Source organism: Peromyscus maniculatus, chromosome 11, assembly GCF_049852395.1.
Source record: "Peromyscus maniculatus bairdii isolate BWxNUB_F1_BW_parent chromosome 11, HU_Pman_BW_mat_3.1, whole genome shotgun sequence".
In the NCBI taxonomy this organism is placed as follows: Eukaryota; Metazoa; Chordata; class Mammalia; order Rodentia; family Cricetidae; genus Peromyscus; species Peromyscus maniculatus.
Genome location: NC_134862.1, coordinates 74,011,122 through 74,028,288, shown reverse-complemented (window position 1 = coordinate 74,028,288; position 17,167 = coordinate 74,011,122). Strand labels below are relative to the sequence as shown.

The 17,167-nt window shown below is 41.3% G+C and overlaps 1 protein-coding gene across 1 annotated transcript; it reads left to right on the top strand.

Annotated features, from left to right (window-relative positions):
* Positions 1 to 7,551: 7,551 nt before the first annotated feature.
* Positions 7,552 to 11,747, top strand: Xcl1 (X-C motif chemokine ligand 1). The gene is made up of 3 exons (XM_006974769.4): positions 7,552 to 7,796; positions 10,298 to 10,412; positions 11,403 to 11,747. Exons 1-3 carry the CDS (start codon positions 7,736 to 7,738, stop codon positions 11,566 to 11,568), a joined length of 342 nt encoding a protein of 113 aa, XP_006974831.2. The 5' UTR covers positions 7,552 to 7,735; the 3' UTR covers positions 11,569 to 11,747.
* The last annotated feature ends 5,420 nt before the right edge of the window (positions 11,748 to 17,167 follow it).

Below are 17,167 nucleotides of genomic sequence, written 5' to 3'. Positions count from 1 at the left end.
GTGGACAAATTCAGTTTCAAGTATAAAGATGGGAGTACTACAGCACTGAGAGCCCCAAAGACTGAATGATTCCTTAAAGCCCATTTGAGATAGAACTTCCCCCGGTAGTTATGGTCTAGACTTTCTTGTTTCCAAGTTCAGCGGGCTTTCTTTGTGATGGGTCACCTGCTTAACAACAGACCCAGTGTAGAAAAGCTTTAAGTAAACAAAGTGTCCTGTGCCTCAGAGATTTGAGGACACTTTTCCCTCCAAATGTCAGAGCTATGGGAAATTTTATAGAAATTTTAAAATTTCTTTTATAGAAATTCCTGGTCTAGATCTCAGGGAGGAAATAATGAAAAAAATATGTATCTATGTTCTTAAGGCTGAAAATTTCAGTTAGAACAGACATTGTTGAAGTTTGTTGGTAGTGTATGAGGTTCCTATTACAAACAAGATGTATACCTAGGGCCTTTATTTTTTATGTATTCCTAGCATACCGTTGTTTGAAATTTAACAGAAACATAGTTGTGATAAAAAGCTCTTTCATAAAGGAAAAAAAGAGAAAATGGTAAACAGTAATGAAAACAGAGTTCATAAGGAATTCATAAAAATATTAACTTTACTGTTGGAACGGTTAAGATTGAGCAGCAATGAGGAATTATCTATAATCTATTACATATTTTTGCAATGGCTAAATTGGCTTATTGAAATCCAGTATTAGTAAGGAGTGGAGAAACAGACCCTTGCATATTTTATTAGTAGGCGTGTAAATTAAACGTTATTAGACCAAACTAGAAAGCTGGAGTGTCATATGATAATGCCAGTATCCATAAATTGTCTTTCTTTTTAAAGAGATAACAATAAAATACAATAAAGTAAAACAAAACCTTAGGGTTGGACAAGACAAACAGAAGGAAAAGAACCTAAGAGAAAGCACAAGAATTAGAGAGTCACTAGTTCACACTCAGGAGTCCCATAAAAATACTAAACTGGAAGCCGAAGACATGGTGCAGACCTGCGCTGGCCCTGAGCCTGCTGCTTCAGTTGCTGTGAGTTCAGAAGAGTTTTGATCATGTTGATTTAGAGGGCCTTGTTTTCTTGGTGTCAGCATCCTTCCTGGCTCTTACACTCTTTCTGCCTCTGCTTCTGCGGGGTTATCTGAGCCCTGAGTGGAGGGCTTTCACATCACAAGTTTGGCTCTGTTGGATCCGTAGACAAGCCTTGATCACTAACAGCTATCTTTCAGACAATGTTATTTTTACACACGTACCTTTACATGGCATTTAAAGAAAGTGGCCTGTCTCAGATTAAAGGGAGTAAACTTCCTGGGGGAATATTAAAGAGACCTTTCAGATAAGTACAGACAGTTTTAAGAAATGTATATTCTCATTGTTATGTGATTGTGGGTTAAATAAAAGGAACAATGGGAAGACCCATCAAAAGGGATGCACTATGTCAGAGATTATCTGAGAGCACAGTAGGACTTGGTGGTTTGGCATTAGAGTCTGGCAGACGTAGGTTTAAATCTTCACTCTACCTTCTTGAGCTTTGGGAGAGCATGTGGGTGACTCAACTCTTTTTTTTTTTTTTTTTTTTTTTTTTTGTTTGCTTCCCAAATATTTATTTACCATATCCATTCATTGTTTTCTTTCTTTTTTTTTTTTTTTGTGATATATATTTTTTATTTTACAATACCATTCAGTTCTACATATCAGCCATGGGTTCCCCTATTCTCCCCCCTCCCACGCCCTCCCCTTACCCCCAGCCCACCCTCCATTCCCACCTCCTCCAGGACAAGTCCTCCCCCGAGGACTGTGATCGACTTGGTAGAATCAGTCCAGGGAGGTCCAGTCCCTTCCTCCCAGACTAAGCCAAGTGTCCCTGCATAAGTTCCTGGTTTCAAACAGCCAACTCATGGAATGAGCACAGGACTTGGTCCCACTGCCTAGATGCCTCCCAAACTGATCAAGCCGATCAACTGTCTCACCTATTCAGAGGGCCTGATCCAGCTGGGAGCCCCTCAGTCTTTGGTTCATAGTTCATGTGTTTCCATTCATTGGGCTATTTTTTTTTCAATAATTGAGTAAAACTGAAATTTATTATATGCCACAGTCGTCCTAGGGACCTCCATGCTATATATATAGCCTCTATGGTTCTATGGGTTGTGGTCTGATTGTTCATTTTATATCTAGAATCCACCAATGAGTGAGTACATACCATAACTGTCTTTCTGGGTTTGGGTTACCTCACTCAGGATGATATTTTCTAGTTCCATCCATTTGCCTGCAAATTTCATGCTTTCATTGTTTTTCTCTGCTGAGTAGTACTCCATTGTGTATATGTACCACATTTTTTTCATCCATTCTTCCGTTGATGGGCATCTAGGTTGTTTCCAGGTTCTGGCTATTACAAATAGTGCTGCTATGAACATAGCTGAGCATGTATCTTTATGGTATGTATCAGCATTCCTTGGGTATATGCCCAAGAGTGGGATGGCTGGGTCTTGAGGTAGTTCGATTCCTAATTTTCTGAGAAACCGCCATACTGATTTCCATAGTGGTTGTACAAGTTTACATTCCCACCAACAGTGGAGGAGTGTTCCCTTTGCTCCACATCCTCTCCAACATTGGTTGTCATTGGTGTTTTTGATCTTAGCCATTCTAACAGGTGTAAGGTGGTATCTCAGGTGACTCAACTCTTAATGTCTACAAGATGCAGCTTCTTTTTTATAAAATGTAGATAAGAATTCAACTTAATGCACCATATTTCTTGGAGAATGAAATGGCTAATGCTCTTTAGTGTTAGCACAAAGCCCCACACACTGTACGTATATGATAAATCTAGAGCCATTGAATGCTATAGAGAGAGTGTAGGATGATGCATACATGGGCATATTTATCTAAGAGAAGTTTAGAGGAAGGTCCATCCACAGTGGTTAAGTGGTTACCTCTGGGTAGTGGGATTTGGATCAATATTACTTAAAAACAAAACAAAACAAAACAATGAAACAGAAAACTTTTCTAGCTTTTGGAGAGATTGCTCAGTGATTAAGAGCACTTGTTACTCTTTCAGAGGACCCGAGTTTAATCCCAAGCACTCAGGTTAGGTAGTTCACACAGCCTGTAATTCCAGATCCAGGAAATCTGAAGCCCATTTCTGGACTCTGCAGGCACCTACACACATGGCATTCTCGCCCTTCCCATCTCCTTCTCTCCTCCTCCTCCTCCTCCTCCTCCTCCTCCTCCTCCTCCTCCTCCACCTCCTTCTTCTCCTCCCTCCTCTCTCTCCCTCCTTCCCTCCCTCCCTCTCTCTCTCTCTCTCTCTCTCTCTCTCTCTCTCTCTCTCTCTCTCTCTCTCTCTCTCTCTCTCACACACACACACACACACACACACACACACACACACACCAACTCCTACAGTGTCTAATCTTTCTTCATAGTAATCATACTATATTTATCAGAAAAGATAAAACCAAACTCTTTAGGAGTGAAAGTAGCTATGATTTAAGAGCTATGATATAGGGGTATATTTCAAAGAAAATGATGACCTCAATCATCTTTCTTTGATTTTTGTTCTCTAAAAAACTAAACTTTAAGTACACAATTGGATCAATTATAACATGTAGTTGTGGCAGGAAATGGTAGACTTTATTTCCTCTTTGTTCTGGGCACAAATCTGGATTGCATTTCCCAGCTATACCCTTATGGCCCATTCTTCCTTTCTGTCCTTATTTCTAGATGGCACCAGGTAAGTGCTTCTCACTAATGGAATGTAACCAAGGAGTGCATCCTCCTGGTGGTTAACGTAGGTGTGTCTTTTCTATGCTGCACTGTCCTTCCAGGCACCAAGAGTAGAAGCAGCCCAGCTTCCTGTACCACTGTGTGTTAGAGCTCCTCCAAGCACACAACTGACTAGGACTACTTGCCTTGATTTTTGTGTCAGTCTAATCTGAATGATATCATTCTATATACATCATTCCTACTGGCCTATATGTGATCTTATTTATTTACTATTCAATTAATTACATTGCACAATGTGCCACCGATGAATATATTTCAAGTCAGAGCACTTGAACACTCAAAATATTTTAGTGTGTTTCAAGTTTAGAACTAGAGGCAGAATTTTTGAACCTGGTAACACATGAATATTTGCCTTTATATGACAATGATGAATTTCTCTCCAACTAGATTATCAGTTTCTTTTTTTCCAGCGGGTTATGAAAACATATATCAATTTCTAATATCCTAAGTGATATGCTGCTCCATATCTGGCATCACAGTACTATTATCATAGTTATTAATTTTTGCCACTTACGTAGGGAAATATGGGGGTCACAGATACCCTGATTTCCATTTTCATGGCTGCTACTGACAAATTCTTCAGTTTGATGCTCCCTTTGCACCAGGGGTCTGTTGTCTTCCTTGTTACTTAGTTGCCTTGTGCCAGAGACTCTACCATTTGATTTGGCAAACACAAAGTGAAGAATCATATTGAGTGCTTAAAAATTTCCATTTTAATATGGTAAGGTTGAGGTCAGCCATCAGTCACATTGTCTATTTTTATTACCACATGTAAAGCCACAGTAATCTTCATACTTTGTTTCCATTTTTATTACTTTTTTATCTTTTAAATTGCAAGACATAGTTGCATGTATTTGCCATGTGCAACATGGTTTTGAAGTCTATATACTTTTAAAATTAATTAAGATATGCATTACCTCACACAGTTATTTTTAAGTGAGAACACTTTACATTCACTCTCAGGATTATTCAAGAATATAATATATTGTTACTATACTCACCACATTGTACAATAGATTGCCTGAAATTATTCTCCTGTCAACTGATATTGGGTGTCCTATGACTAGTGTCGCTCCAGTCCTTCTCAGTCCTTCTTGACCATCATTCTACTCTCTGTTTCTATAAGATCAACTTTTTTATATCCAACATGTGAGTAAGGTCACAGAGTATGTGTCTTTCTGTGCCTGGCTTATGTCACTTATGATACACTATAGGTTCACTTATTACATTTTCTATATCCATTCATGCACTGATAGACACTGAGGTTGATTTCATGTCTTGGTTATTGCTAACAAGGCCAAAATGAATGTTGATGTGCAGATGCCCCTGTCACATAGTCACTTTGAGAGTAATGGATTTCAGGGTCATACAGTAGCTTTAGCTTTCCCAGGCATCCCCCCACACTGTTCTCCATAATGGTGATAGTAACCAGCGTTCCTATTAACAACATGCAAGAGTGTCTTAAGGGAGTCTAAAGTGACCCCCACATGTTTGTATTTGGGAATTGGGACAAAGCATTACTTAGTCAAGGAGAAGAAGCAGTTTGAATGGGAAATGTGTTCAGAGTTGAAGACCAATGGCCAAGCTGTGGAAATAGTTTAAAATACATTCTGAGAGTTCGGAGTGAAGTCTGCCTTGAAGATTAAATGCCAAAAATGAAACATTTCTTAGAGATTAACTTAGGATGATCATGGAAATATAAATTTATTTTCATATTTCTAATATTAGTAGCAAAATCTTTCAGGATACGTGTTCAATAAATGTATTTTATTGATAGCTACATAAGAAGCAAAACCAAAATGGAGTACCAGAAAGTTTGGTGTAACTGATATACTCAAATTCTACTGAAGGCATTGCAAATGAAAGCTATAGTTTGGAAAGATTATACAGAAATTACAAGAACTATAAATATAGTGATATGATTTCACTCAGTATTCATCTTCCAAATTATTAAAGGAATCAGACAAGATTGTATTACTGATGATAGGATCTATGTGGCAATAACAGAAGAGAGTATTTAATGTGTGTGTGTGCTTTTTCAAAGTAGAAAAGAGAAAGTGGAAGAAACCTGAGAAGCTATTTAAATGGATGTTAAAACAGCAATCATTGTGTGTTGTGGAATATTATTTTAACTAGGCAAAGATGTGTTACATTTGCTTATGCTGTGGAATATGACTTTAACTATGTGAAACTGTGTTACATGTGTTTCTGCTGCCTTTATTAACAATGTAAAGGTATGTTACATTTGCTTATGCTGCGGAATGTGACTTTAACTATGTGAAGGTGTGTTACATTTGTTTCTGCTGCCTTTATTAACAATGTAAAGGTGTGTTACATTTGCTTGTGCTGCATCTGTTTAATTATGTGAAAATGTGTTGCATTTATTTTACCTTGCCTGCCTAAGGCACCTGATTGGTCTGATAAAGAGATAAATGGTAGCCGGGCGGTGGTGGCGCACGCCTTTAATCCCAGTACTTGGGAGGCAGAGCCAGGTGGATCTCTGTGAGTTCGAGGCCAGCCTGGGCTACCAAGTGAGTTCCAGGAAAGGCGCAAAGCTACACAGAGAAACCCTGTCTCAAAAAAACCAAAAAAAAAAAAAAAAAAAAAAAAAAAAAAGAGAGAGATAAATGGTCAATAGCTAGGCAGAGAAAGGATAGTCGGGACTGGTGACTGGTGGGCAGAGAGAATAAGGAGGAGGAGGAATCTAGGCTCTGGAGAATGAGAGAAGAAGGAAAGGAGAGAATGAGGGAGACAGAGAGGGACACACCTGAGGCCAGAAGCCAGGCAGCCACCAGCCAGACATGAGAAGCAGTGAAAGGAAGATGTACAGAAGGAAAGAGAGGTAAGAAGCCCCAAGGCAAAACATAGACGAAGAGAAACAGGGTAAGTTATCATACCTACTGGGACAAGCATAAGATAAAGTTGAGCATTCATAACTAATAAGAAGTCTCCATGTCATGATTTTGGAGCTGGTTAGCAGCTCAAAAGAAAAAGCCTACTACGATTGTGTAAACATATGAATACTAATAAAAGGAAAGCTATTGAAATGATTACTGTATTTATTTATACGTGTGTGAGTCTACTCGAACCTGTGTTCAGATACTCCTGGAGATCAGTAGAGGGGATCAGATCCCTGGAGCTGGAGTTACGTGTGGTTGTGAACTGCATGACTTGGGTGCTGGAAACAAAACTCTCATCTTCTGAAAGAGCAGCAAGCACTCTTAACCATGGATCCAGCTCCCCTGAAAGGTGCTAGTTTTCTCTCATGTTTCTTTAAAATAAGATTGTAGAACGATTTTTCAATAAGCTTAAATATATTTGCGTGTGTGTTTCCCCCAAATAGCAAACATGCATAGAGAATATGCTGTAAAAATTTATTTAAATGTTCCTCCTCCAGTAGTTCAAAGAAATGGGGGTAAACTGAGTAAGGGTAGGGGAGAAGAATGAGAAGAAAAGGCAGGGAATCCAGGGTATCTGAAGTGTTCTTTTGCTTTCCTGGGGAGTCAGGCAGGGGTATCAGCAGCTGCTGATCTGTGGTTGTAGATGCTTTCTGTCACAGGAGGCAGGTAGGATGGACCGCAGTGACCACACCACCTCATTTCCTCTGCCCTGTTATCACACTGAATCATGTCACTGACTAGCCTTTGGGACGGAAGATCTGACTGCAGACCCACAGCTGTGAAGGAGTAAAGTACGTTTTATCTCAGGGACTCATTTAGTCTCACTGTCACATTGACCACATTGGGGGGCGGGGAAGGCCACAAGGTATCATGTTGGTATGAACACAGCAAAGGAACTTTTGTTTAAAGAAAAAAATCATCAGCGCTGCAAAGACTTTCCATGATTCCACACCCACCCTGAAAGCCCCCTGAGCACAGGAAGTGAGGGAAATAAAAGGGCGCCTGAGGAGTCTGGTCCACACTCTTCTTGCACAGCTCAGCAAGACCTCAGCCATGAGACTTCTCCTCCTGACTTTCCTGGGAGTCTGCTGCCTCACCACCTACACTGTGGAAGGTAAGCCGAACAGCTGCGAATGGGACAAGGAACAGGCAGGCTCGCATCTAGGTTTGACTTGGGTTTTGACTAGAATAAACTGCTTTGTCCAGGTGAGCCTCAAACTTCCCATATGCAAAAAAGGAATGCTAGTTTCAACTCTCAGCCATTCTGGACTCACGGTTATTTATTTAAAATTGAGTGTTATATTTTGTCTATACATTGAACACTGTGAGCTGGAATTAAAATGGAATCAATCTGATTTTTTTTACTGATGACTATTTAAGCACATCAAATCTTCTCATAATGATATTTTATTAATGCTGGCAATGATTACAAATGGGTTGCTTGCTTTTGTTTACTTACTATTGATCTGATTAATTCTCAGACTTTTAAAGTTTCATCACACTGGGGAATGAGCTCAAAGACTCATGTTTGGAAGCAAATCTATGTTTTCTACTTGAAAACGTCAAACAAAAAAATAACCAGAAGCTCATATCTTCATATCAAGAAAATCAATATTATCCTCAACTAAGCAGAGGAGTCTGCCAATATTGCTGTGAATCTATCACTTTTGATGGACTTCTTGAGTTTGTAAGGCAGCCTTTGCTATTAAGTGGAACAGATAATGCGCATTCTGTTAACTAATGAACCTGGAAGATATACCCAGGTGAGATGCAGATGCACTGAGCTGTAGCTGAATGTTCAGTCGATGTTTTCTACAGGGTCACCTTTTCCTACTGGCTGGAGTTAATTTATAGACCTATTTGTATTCTGTTCTATATACTTAGACTATAATACCATAACTTCATCATACATTCTACAAGGACATTTAGGGAAGAAAGGGAACACAATCTGGAAATCCTTGACATTGGGCAAAAGAAGAAATATTGATGAAGGGAAAAAACCTTCAAGAATATTCAATTAGGTATCATGCCATTAAACGACTGGCATTTTGCTGAGATGAGAGGGGTACTTCTCAGTTGCTTTTGTTTATTTGTTTCTTGAGCCCTGCTGGGGCTCAGACCAGAGCAGGTGCAGTCTGTAGAGCTAGGGAACTCTTGACTTGCTCTCAGATTCCCATGTTTTCCTCTTGCAAGAGTTTTAAAAGACCTTGCTGGTGTCTTACTGGTGCCAACATGGGGCAAAAGGGAATCTTTGCTTTGACTTAGTTCTGCAGCAGATGGGAAGCAATGCTTTGACAGGCCACCTGACATTGCTGAGAAGCAGCAGAAGTCCTAGTGAGGACGATAGAGTTCTGTTGGCCCTCGGCATCCATGTACACCTGACACAGAGACATATTGTTCTTAAGTGGTGACTGGTGACGAATGCTAAAAGAGGCCAGATTTTCTCTGAGTCCAGAGAAGTCCAGCATGAAGCGATACTGGCAGAGGCAGAGAGAGGGTGAGGAAGGTGCAGATTGGTATTGAGAGAAAAGGAAAGGAGCCATGAAGGAAAGCAGTGTGAGCAGATGGCTTCTGCTTCCATATTGTAGACAAATGCCTTCCCATGGCAGCAGCAGTCCAGTGCGAACTTGATCGTTATCAAGGTTGCTTGAGACCTCTGGCAGCTGTGAAGCACACAGCAGCAGCTCCAGCTAGCGAGGGAGTTTGCACTTAGAAACTTGGCCTTTTTAGATTTTACCAACTCCTTAATCTGGTTCACTCTCCTAGGATATTTTTCCTTGTGCAGTGGAAGGTGGTGTTAGGAACTTAAGAGTTTAATCCCCGCTCGGTCCAGTCCTTTAGTGACAAACCCTGAGGAATCTCTTCCATGGAAATGTTTCACATGTGACTATTAAAAATGAGAACATGTGTATTTGTTCAGTCAAAAATGGACTGTGTTCTTCCCTTGAATGATAGCTTTCTCAAATCACCCTTTATCCCATCACTCTTTTATCTAATTTATAGCAAGGTTAGTATTTGAAATGATTTCCTTTGCCTCTCTGTTTTCCTGGCTACCTCACTATAACATGTACTTCATAAAACAGGGTCAATGCCCATCTGAATTAGTGCCTTTGGCACAAAAGGGACCAAAAGGACATTGCTATGTAGTAAGTAGCTGTTCAGAGTGTCCCTGAGGATTCTGCTATCATAGTTGTCTTAATGAAAGAAATATACAAAGATGGATACCACCCTGTTACTACGTATTTATTTTTGAGACAATGTCTCACTGACACAATTCTGGCTGGCCCAAAACTCATTGTGTAGACCAGACAGAGAGTCACCTGCCTCTGACCCCCAATGCTGGGACTAAAGGAGTGCACCACCATGCCTGGCCATCTTATTACTTTTACTATGAAATTCCTGAGACAACACTACTGATCTTTTAAAATCAGCCAAACATTTACCACAGTACATAACGCACAAGTGACTCAGGGTGCCAATGTGAATTATTTTTTTCCTCAAAGGAACAAGTGGTTTTATACTCCTATTACATTTTAGAGTATTTTAATAAATGACTTCTGAACTTGATACTTGTTGAGTTACAGTTTTATTTATGTTTTCTTCTTCTTTTTCTAGGTGTGGGGACTGAAGTCCTAGAGGAGACTTTCTGTGTGAGCTTGACAACCCAGCCACTGCCAGTTCAAAGAATCAAGACCTATACCATCAGGGAGGGCATACTGAAAGCAGTAATGTGAGTGTCTGCTCAAAGATATCGTTTCTACCTAGAAATGTAGTAGGAAGGAATGCTGCTCTCCTCAGGAAAAATAGGGCACCGTGGAGGAAAGCTCAGCTTAGCCAACAGTCCATTCTGTCTATATTAATATTGTCTTCTTACTGTCCTGTCCAATGACAATTATTGAAAGAAAAATAAAAGAACATACACCCCTTTCCCCCCTTTTGCTCAACAGATGAGTCTGACTAGAAAATAGATGGACACTGTGTCCAGTTTTGCTGGCCAGCCACGGCTAGGACTTGCCCAAATAGTCACACTAATGTAGGATACTTACTGTGTAGGGTGGCACACCTTATATGTGCTACACCTCAAGAAACACATCTAGAACTTTCCTACACTGTCTTCCAGAATCCTGTATACACAGCTAGAACTTTCCTACATTGTCTTCCAGAATTCCCTGTTCAGAAGGAGCAGCTTTCTCTCTCTGATGCATATTTAGAGTTTCACTCTTAGAAATTCACAGAAATTACCTCTAATTTCCCCAAAGAGGTTAGTAGTTTCAGGTTGGGAAAGGAAGGAGGTATGGAACAATTGAACTAGATGGTACCAAGAGTCCAGTTTAGCTCCTGTATTTGGTACATGGTGAATTACAGTCACCGCTGGGCAGTGGTGGTACACGCCTTTAATCCCAGCACAGAGGCAGGTGGATCTCAATGAGTTCAAGGCCAGCCTTGTTTACAAATTGAGTTCCAGGACATCTGTTACATAGAGAAACCCTGTCTTGAAAACAAAACAAAGCAAACAAACAAACAAAAAAAGAATTACAGTCACCAGGAGCTGGCTGCCACCTGAAGGCAGTCAAATTACCTTACTAAATTAGCTGACAAAATGAAGGTGCTTATAGATGGTTTCAGGGTTCTGAAAGTTGGTTTCCTCTGCTGCTAATTTCTGTACAAATTCTCTTTCATTGGACAAGATGGCTGACATTATCTTTTCCTTGCTTCATAGTTTTGTCACCAAACGAGGAGTGAAAATCTGTGCTGATCCACATGCCAAATGGGTGAAAGCAGCGATCAAAACTGTGGACAGAAGGATCCGTACCAAAAAGAACATGACTGAAGCTCCCACACGAGTCCAGAGGTCCACCAGCCCAGCCATGGCTCTGTCTGGATAGCAGTCTCCAGGACAGCGTCTCCTCCACAGCCCGAGAGCTCATCTCAGCTCCCAGGCTCACGGACTAACTGTGCTATATTTACCTTTTATGAAAATGTTACACGAATAAAGTTGTTTTTATTTTTTTAAATGACATTTATTTTTAATGTTATAAGTAATAAATATTTATTATTGAGGACAGTTCTATATTTGATTTATTATATAAAGGGAAAGGTAATATATCATTTACTTCTGTCCCATTGATCTCCCCCTCCCTCTCTCTCGCTCTCTCTTATCTCTGGTCCCCATGATGGGAGACATGTGGACCAGTATTTATTGAAGATGAAAGCTGGCTTCATCACTCTTAGGTTCAGCTTGGAATAGTTCTCCAAAAGTGAGTTACAAATTATAACTGTGCCAGTGACAATTCATGATCTATTTCAGTTTCATAGTAGAGTATTATTTATAAAAGCAGTGAGAAATCATCCAGCTGTCCTCACATTACTATTCTGAGGGGTAACAGCTCAGAAAGGGGCTCCACTCTGGCTCGACTTGAGCAAATCCTCTTACCTCTTGGTCGGTTGGTCAAGTAAAAGTCAATGCTTTGTGAATTAGGTAATATTCCCAGTACCTTAGGATGGGTTCTGTTGCTGTTGGCACCCTGGTTACTATTGTCTAAGCTCTGCGTTAGTACCTATGGGCTCTCAATGCTCCCAAACATTGTCACATGGGATCTCTCTCAATGGGACCATGATTTACAGTACATTTTTTTGTTTAATTATTTGTCTGGTCACTCAATACCCCAAACTTATACTTTCTTGTGTCCTTATCAAATGGCTGATTGGACTCCAGTTTATGGTTCTGCTATCCAAGAAGCTGATGGTTTACTCTGTGTTTGTTAAGCTGTCTGAAGAGCAAGAACTGACCTTACCCTGGTAGTTGAGTAAGAAAAATTCCTGAGGAGATACTGAACAATATTAAGAACCTTTGGGCATTCATTTACGGCATCTTGTTGGGCCAGTTTACTCCTGTCCATACAGAGAACCAGAATAGAAACCACTAACATGTCACTTTCCAGCAAAAGATCCAGTCCCCTATTCTTTCCCATTGCCATTTCTTCATAATGATTTTCAAAGATGTGTTAGACAAAACAAGACCTTAGTAAGCAGCAGCAGCTTCCTTAGGAGGTGGGAAACTAAGAGTCACAGAAGATGAGCAGAGTGATTTTTTTTTATTTTTAAAAAATAATTTATTAATTCACTTATAATTTATGTATACACATGTGTGGCCTTTGTGAGTTTATGTGAACCACATGTATGCAGATGCTTAAGGAGACCAGAGGGCATCAGATGCCCTGGAAGTGAAATTATATGCAGTGGTGAGATACCTAATGTGGGTGCTGGAAAATGAACCTGGGTGCTGGAAAATGAACCTGGGTCCTCTGGAAGAACAGCAAGTTCTTCACCAAGCTCGACACCACTCTGCCATCTCTCGACCCCTGACTTTTCTGGTTAATTATATATTTGTGCTTCCAAAATGACTCTCAGACCCTAGGGGATCATAATGGCAATAAGACGAATGAAAAAGATGGATAGTCCTTGATTTCTCAGTTTTAAAGACTTTTGTTTAACAAATACTTTGTTTTTATTAAGCAATGAAGGATACTTTCTTGCTTAGCTGGTGATGGCTCACCTAGCCATGCAACACATCTCAATTAAAGACAAAACAACAGACATAAAAGAGGTTCATGAACTTTCTTAAGGGCCGTTGCTCATTGATAGGCAGAGTTCAGACTGCACAGTTGGAAGCTGGGCTCCCGGGTTGAGCTCTGGAGCTGTGGAGCCCGCCTTCTCTTCAGAAGTCACTTCCCCCATGACCTTGCTAACAGGAAGGCATATTGACCAGGTGACCCAAGTAAACGCAATACTCTATGCAACCTGCTTACTTACTTTATAAATTAATTTATTTGATAAGCACTTACTGAGGGTCTTATATGTTCCTGAACATTTAGCAGTGAACAGAAGAAGTTCTCTTTCATTCTCCTAGGTCCTCCCCTCTTTCCCTTCACTCTGGAATAGGAGGCTTCCTCTAGCTATTCGTCCAGCTTGTTGCGTTCCCAGGGCTTTGCTGAGCACAGCAATGCAGAGGTGAAACCAGACATCTTGTCTTTGGGCCCCGAACTGACAGAAGCTTGCAGTGGGGATAACATAAAAGTATGCAGGGTAATGTGTGGATTTCCAGGGAATGCAGATCCTTGGGTGCAAAGCAACAAACCTGTTTAGATATTGCCTTGTAGGGAAGGCCTGGGCAGCTTTTACCTTGAGACTAGATCTGAGACCAGAAGGATGAGTCAGAATCATCCAGTTCCAGTATGTTCCCGGCAAGGGAAACAAGCAGCACTTATGAAAGATTGCTGATGAGAGTGATCTTGATGTGCTAAGGAAGTGTGAGCATTGACTACATCTGAGAGACAAAATGGAGGCCACCCAGCAGTGCAAAGGGGCAAAGAGAGGCTGGAGAGACACTGGAGACACAGGAAGGTTCTGTCTTTCAGACCAATGAATATGTGCTTCATTTGAAAGTCTGTGAGGAATTCCACAGGCTGATGGGTTCAGAGTACAGAGAGCAAGACAAGGGCCAAGAAGCCAATTAGCAGGTGACCCTGGACTTAGTGACCTTTGAACTTGACCTGGCAGGCTCAGCTGCCCATGCCAAGTGCCCAGGTCAACAAACAACTCTCCAGTTTCTCTTGCTGCCAGGGTCAGGATACACACAAACACATATATCTATCTAATAAATACTTGATGTAGAGTGGTTGAAGAACCACAAAGGAGGGAGCTGGACCCAAGTCAGGAAGTTGGGGTGTGACTCAGATTTTACTACTGAGAACATGACATAGGTGAGATCCATATAATAACTTCAAGGAGAGTTGTGCCGTGTGTGTACTTAAATACACTCTTGGAAAGTTCAAAATAAAAGTTCTGCAGAAGAGGTGACATAAGAATTGTGCCTTTAAGCCAAAAAGGAACTTGCCAGGAATAAATGGCAGTGTGGGTATTCTTGCCAGAAGAACCGCGTGAAAGAAATCATGGAGGCACCCAAGGGAAACTGCTTATGGATGAGAGGGCAAAAGAGCTCAGAGAGGAAAAGTAGCTGGAGGTCAGATTTGAAAGGCCCCGAGCAGAAGGGCAAGGCAAGATTTAATAGGGGTGAGGGTGCTCAGAGGACACCATAATGCCTCCAAGTTTAGAACAGTCACTTAGAGCAGTGGTTCTCAACCTGCAGGTTGTGACCCGTCAGGGGTTGAATGAGCCTTTCACAGGGGTCACTTAAGACCATCGGAAAACACAGATATTCACATTGTGATTCAGAGCAGTAGCAAAATTACACTTATGAAGTCACAATGGAAATAATTTTATGGTTGTGGGGGGTTCACCACAACAGGAGGAACTATTTTAAAGGGTCTCAGCATTAGGAAGGTTGAGAACCACTGACTTAAAGGGAGGTAGAAAATGGTTGAGGACAGTGGGGACCAGAGAGGTGATTGGTTCATTGGTGTGAGTTAGAGCCAGGGAGAGGTGTAGGAATATGCACAAGGCTGCAATGGATCTGGCTACCTACTGGATGTGGAATGAACTTAATAGATAAACCGAGGCTCCTCTGAGGTTTTCAGCTGGGGTGAGTGGTTAAGAATCCACAGCAGATTGATATGATTTTGGTCTAATTGCTGCTGTCGGTTCTGTTCTGGTAAACCCATTGGGAAGTATAGCCATCAGGAAGAGGGAGAGTCGGAAGAGAAGCAATGCATAGCAGCTTGATATGCAGGCAGTTCAAACAGAGCCCAAGCTCCATCCTCACTCCCTTTTCCCAGGCCATCCCTTTTAGAAGAATGGGGTTAGAAAAAGACCCAGTATCTGTGAAACTCTTCATGCCCTTTGGGGGTTGGGGGAAGGGACTTATAAATGGAATCAAGTATCCACGGGTGAGTCACCGGTGTTATTTTAGAAGGGATTTGTCATGCAGCAGTGGGAGGCAAACGGGAGCCAAGAGATGAATCTGTAATGAGAGAAAAGAGAACTGAGGTGAAAGCAAAGGGCTGGCATGGGCATCGGGAATGCCAGTGCAGGACTGGGAGGTGGGGTGGTGATCGGGAGGAGGGAGGCACAGAGTTCTCCCCCCCCCCCCCCCCCCCCGGGTGGGAGGTAGTATACATTAGATCAGAGTACGGAGGGCCAAAGGCAGGACATGTGTCTTGAGTTCCTGTCAAACTGTGTTTGTTGCTGGGCATCATTATTGAGACTGCATAATCATCTTTCTCTTGGACTCCAATCGGCCCTGCCCCCCAACAGTCTCATTAATGGATGACTTGGTTGCGTTCCGAAGGTTCTGACCTAATGAGCAGATTCACCCCTTGATGTGTTCATGAGATGATGACATGGGGGGGGGGCGTCTTTAAAACTAGAAAGATACATTTTGTGCCCTGAGCCTTGTCTTTGTGCTACCTGATCACCATGAAGTGATCAGTTCTCCCCCTCCCATTCCCATAATATTCTGCCCCCCCCCCCAGACCCCAGGTAATGGAGCCAGTGAACCATGAACCGAGACCAGGAAACAAAAATTACTCCTCTTACTTTAAATTTCCTTCCAAATATTTGATCATGATTAAAAAAAAAAAAAAAAAAAAAAAAAAAAAAAAAAAAAAAAAAAAACAGCACACTCCTGAAGCGTGGGACATTGCTCAGGAAGTCTGAGTTTTTAACCAAATGGTTAAGAGAAGTTTCACAGTGTAATATGAGGAAATAAAGACCATGGCCAGAGTTAGCTGACAATTAACCTTACTAAATGTGTCATAAAGGAAGCAGACTGAATGGAGGGGATGGGTAGAGGAGAGGGGCACAGGAGGGGATAGGAGAGTTGGACAAACTATAGCATAGATAACAGGAAAGGAGTTTTGTCACCTTCCAGGCCTATCTTGTAGCATTCATTTTATTCTGCCCCAAATGATAAACATTTGTGGAGTTTTCATGCCTCAGAAGATCAGAAGTTCTTAGTTTAGTAATCTATACTTACAAAGCCTTCCCCTGGGTCTCTGCTCAACACTGTTGCCATATTAGAGATACTAAAAGGACCATCGATATGGTCCATGATAGGTCATTTTGATGGTAGCTGTATGTGGACAGAGACCAGGGACAAAGAAAGTGGAATGGACTATGGATGATAGTACATTTTCAAAGAATCCATTCCTCTTGGTTAGCAGTGACTGCCTGGCTTTCTGTGTTGCCTGAGATCTTGGGGTTACTTCCTGGCTTGGGAGGAAGAATTCTGTGATCAGTTGCTGAGGCCTGTCTTGAGCTGAGTTGTCTGTGGTGGTTTGCACTTAGATCTTCCTGTAAATTTGGTGCCTGTTGATGTATGGGTCTCGGCAAAGGTTCGGGCCATGCTGAAATGGCTGGGTTGGTCAGCATATAAGTTTGGATAACGAGATTTTTAGCTGGATCATGGAAGGTAAGATTTGAACCAAAGCAAAATGAGAAAAGAGAGGTAAAAACTATAGAGGCAAAAAAAGACCAAGACAGGCTTGTTGTTTCTTTGATCAGTTTGCCTCTCAGACTATAACCTTC

Bases quoted from the DNA above. Each gene is read 5' to 3' on its own strand.
- Xcl1 (XM_006974769.4), top strand. From the start codon at position 7,736: ATGAGACTTCTCCTCCTGACTTTCCTGGGAGTCTGCTGCCTCACCACC. The intron at 7,797-10,297 runs GTAAGCCGAACA...TTCTTTTTCTAG, and splicing joins CACCACCTACACTGTGGAAG to GTGTGGGGACTGAAGTCCTA. The intron at 10,413-11,402 runs GTGAGTGTCTGC...CTTGCTTCATAG, and splicing joins GGCATACTGAAAGCAGTAAT to TTTTGTCACCAAACGAGGAG.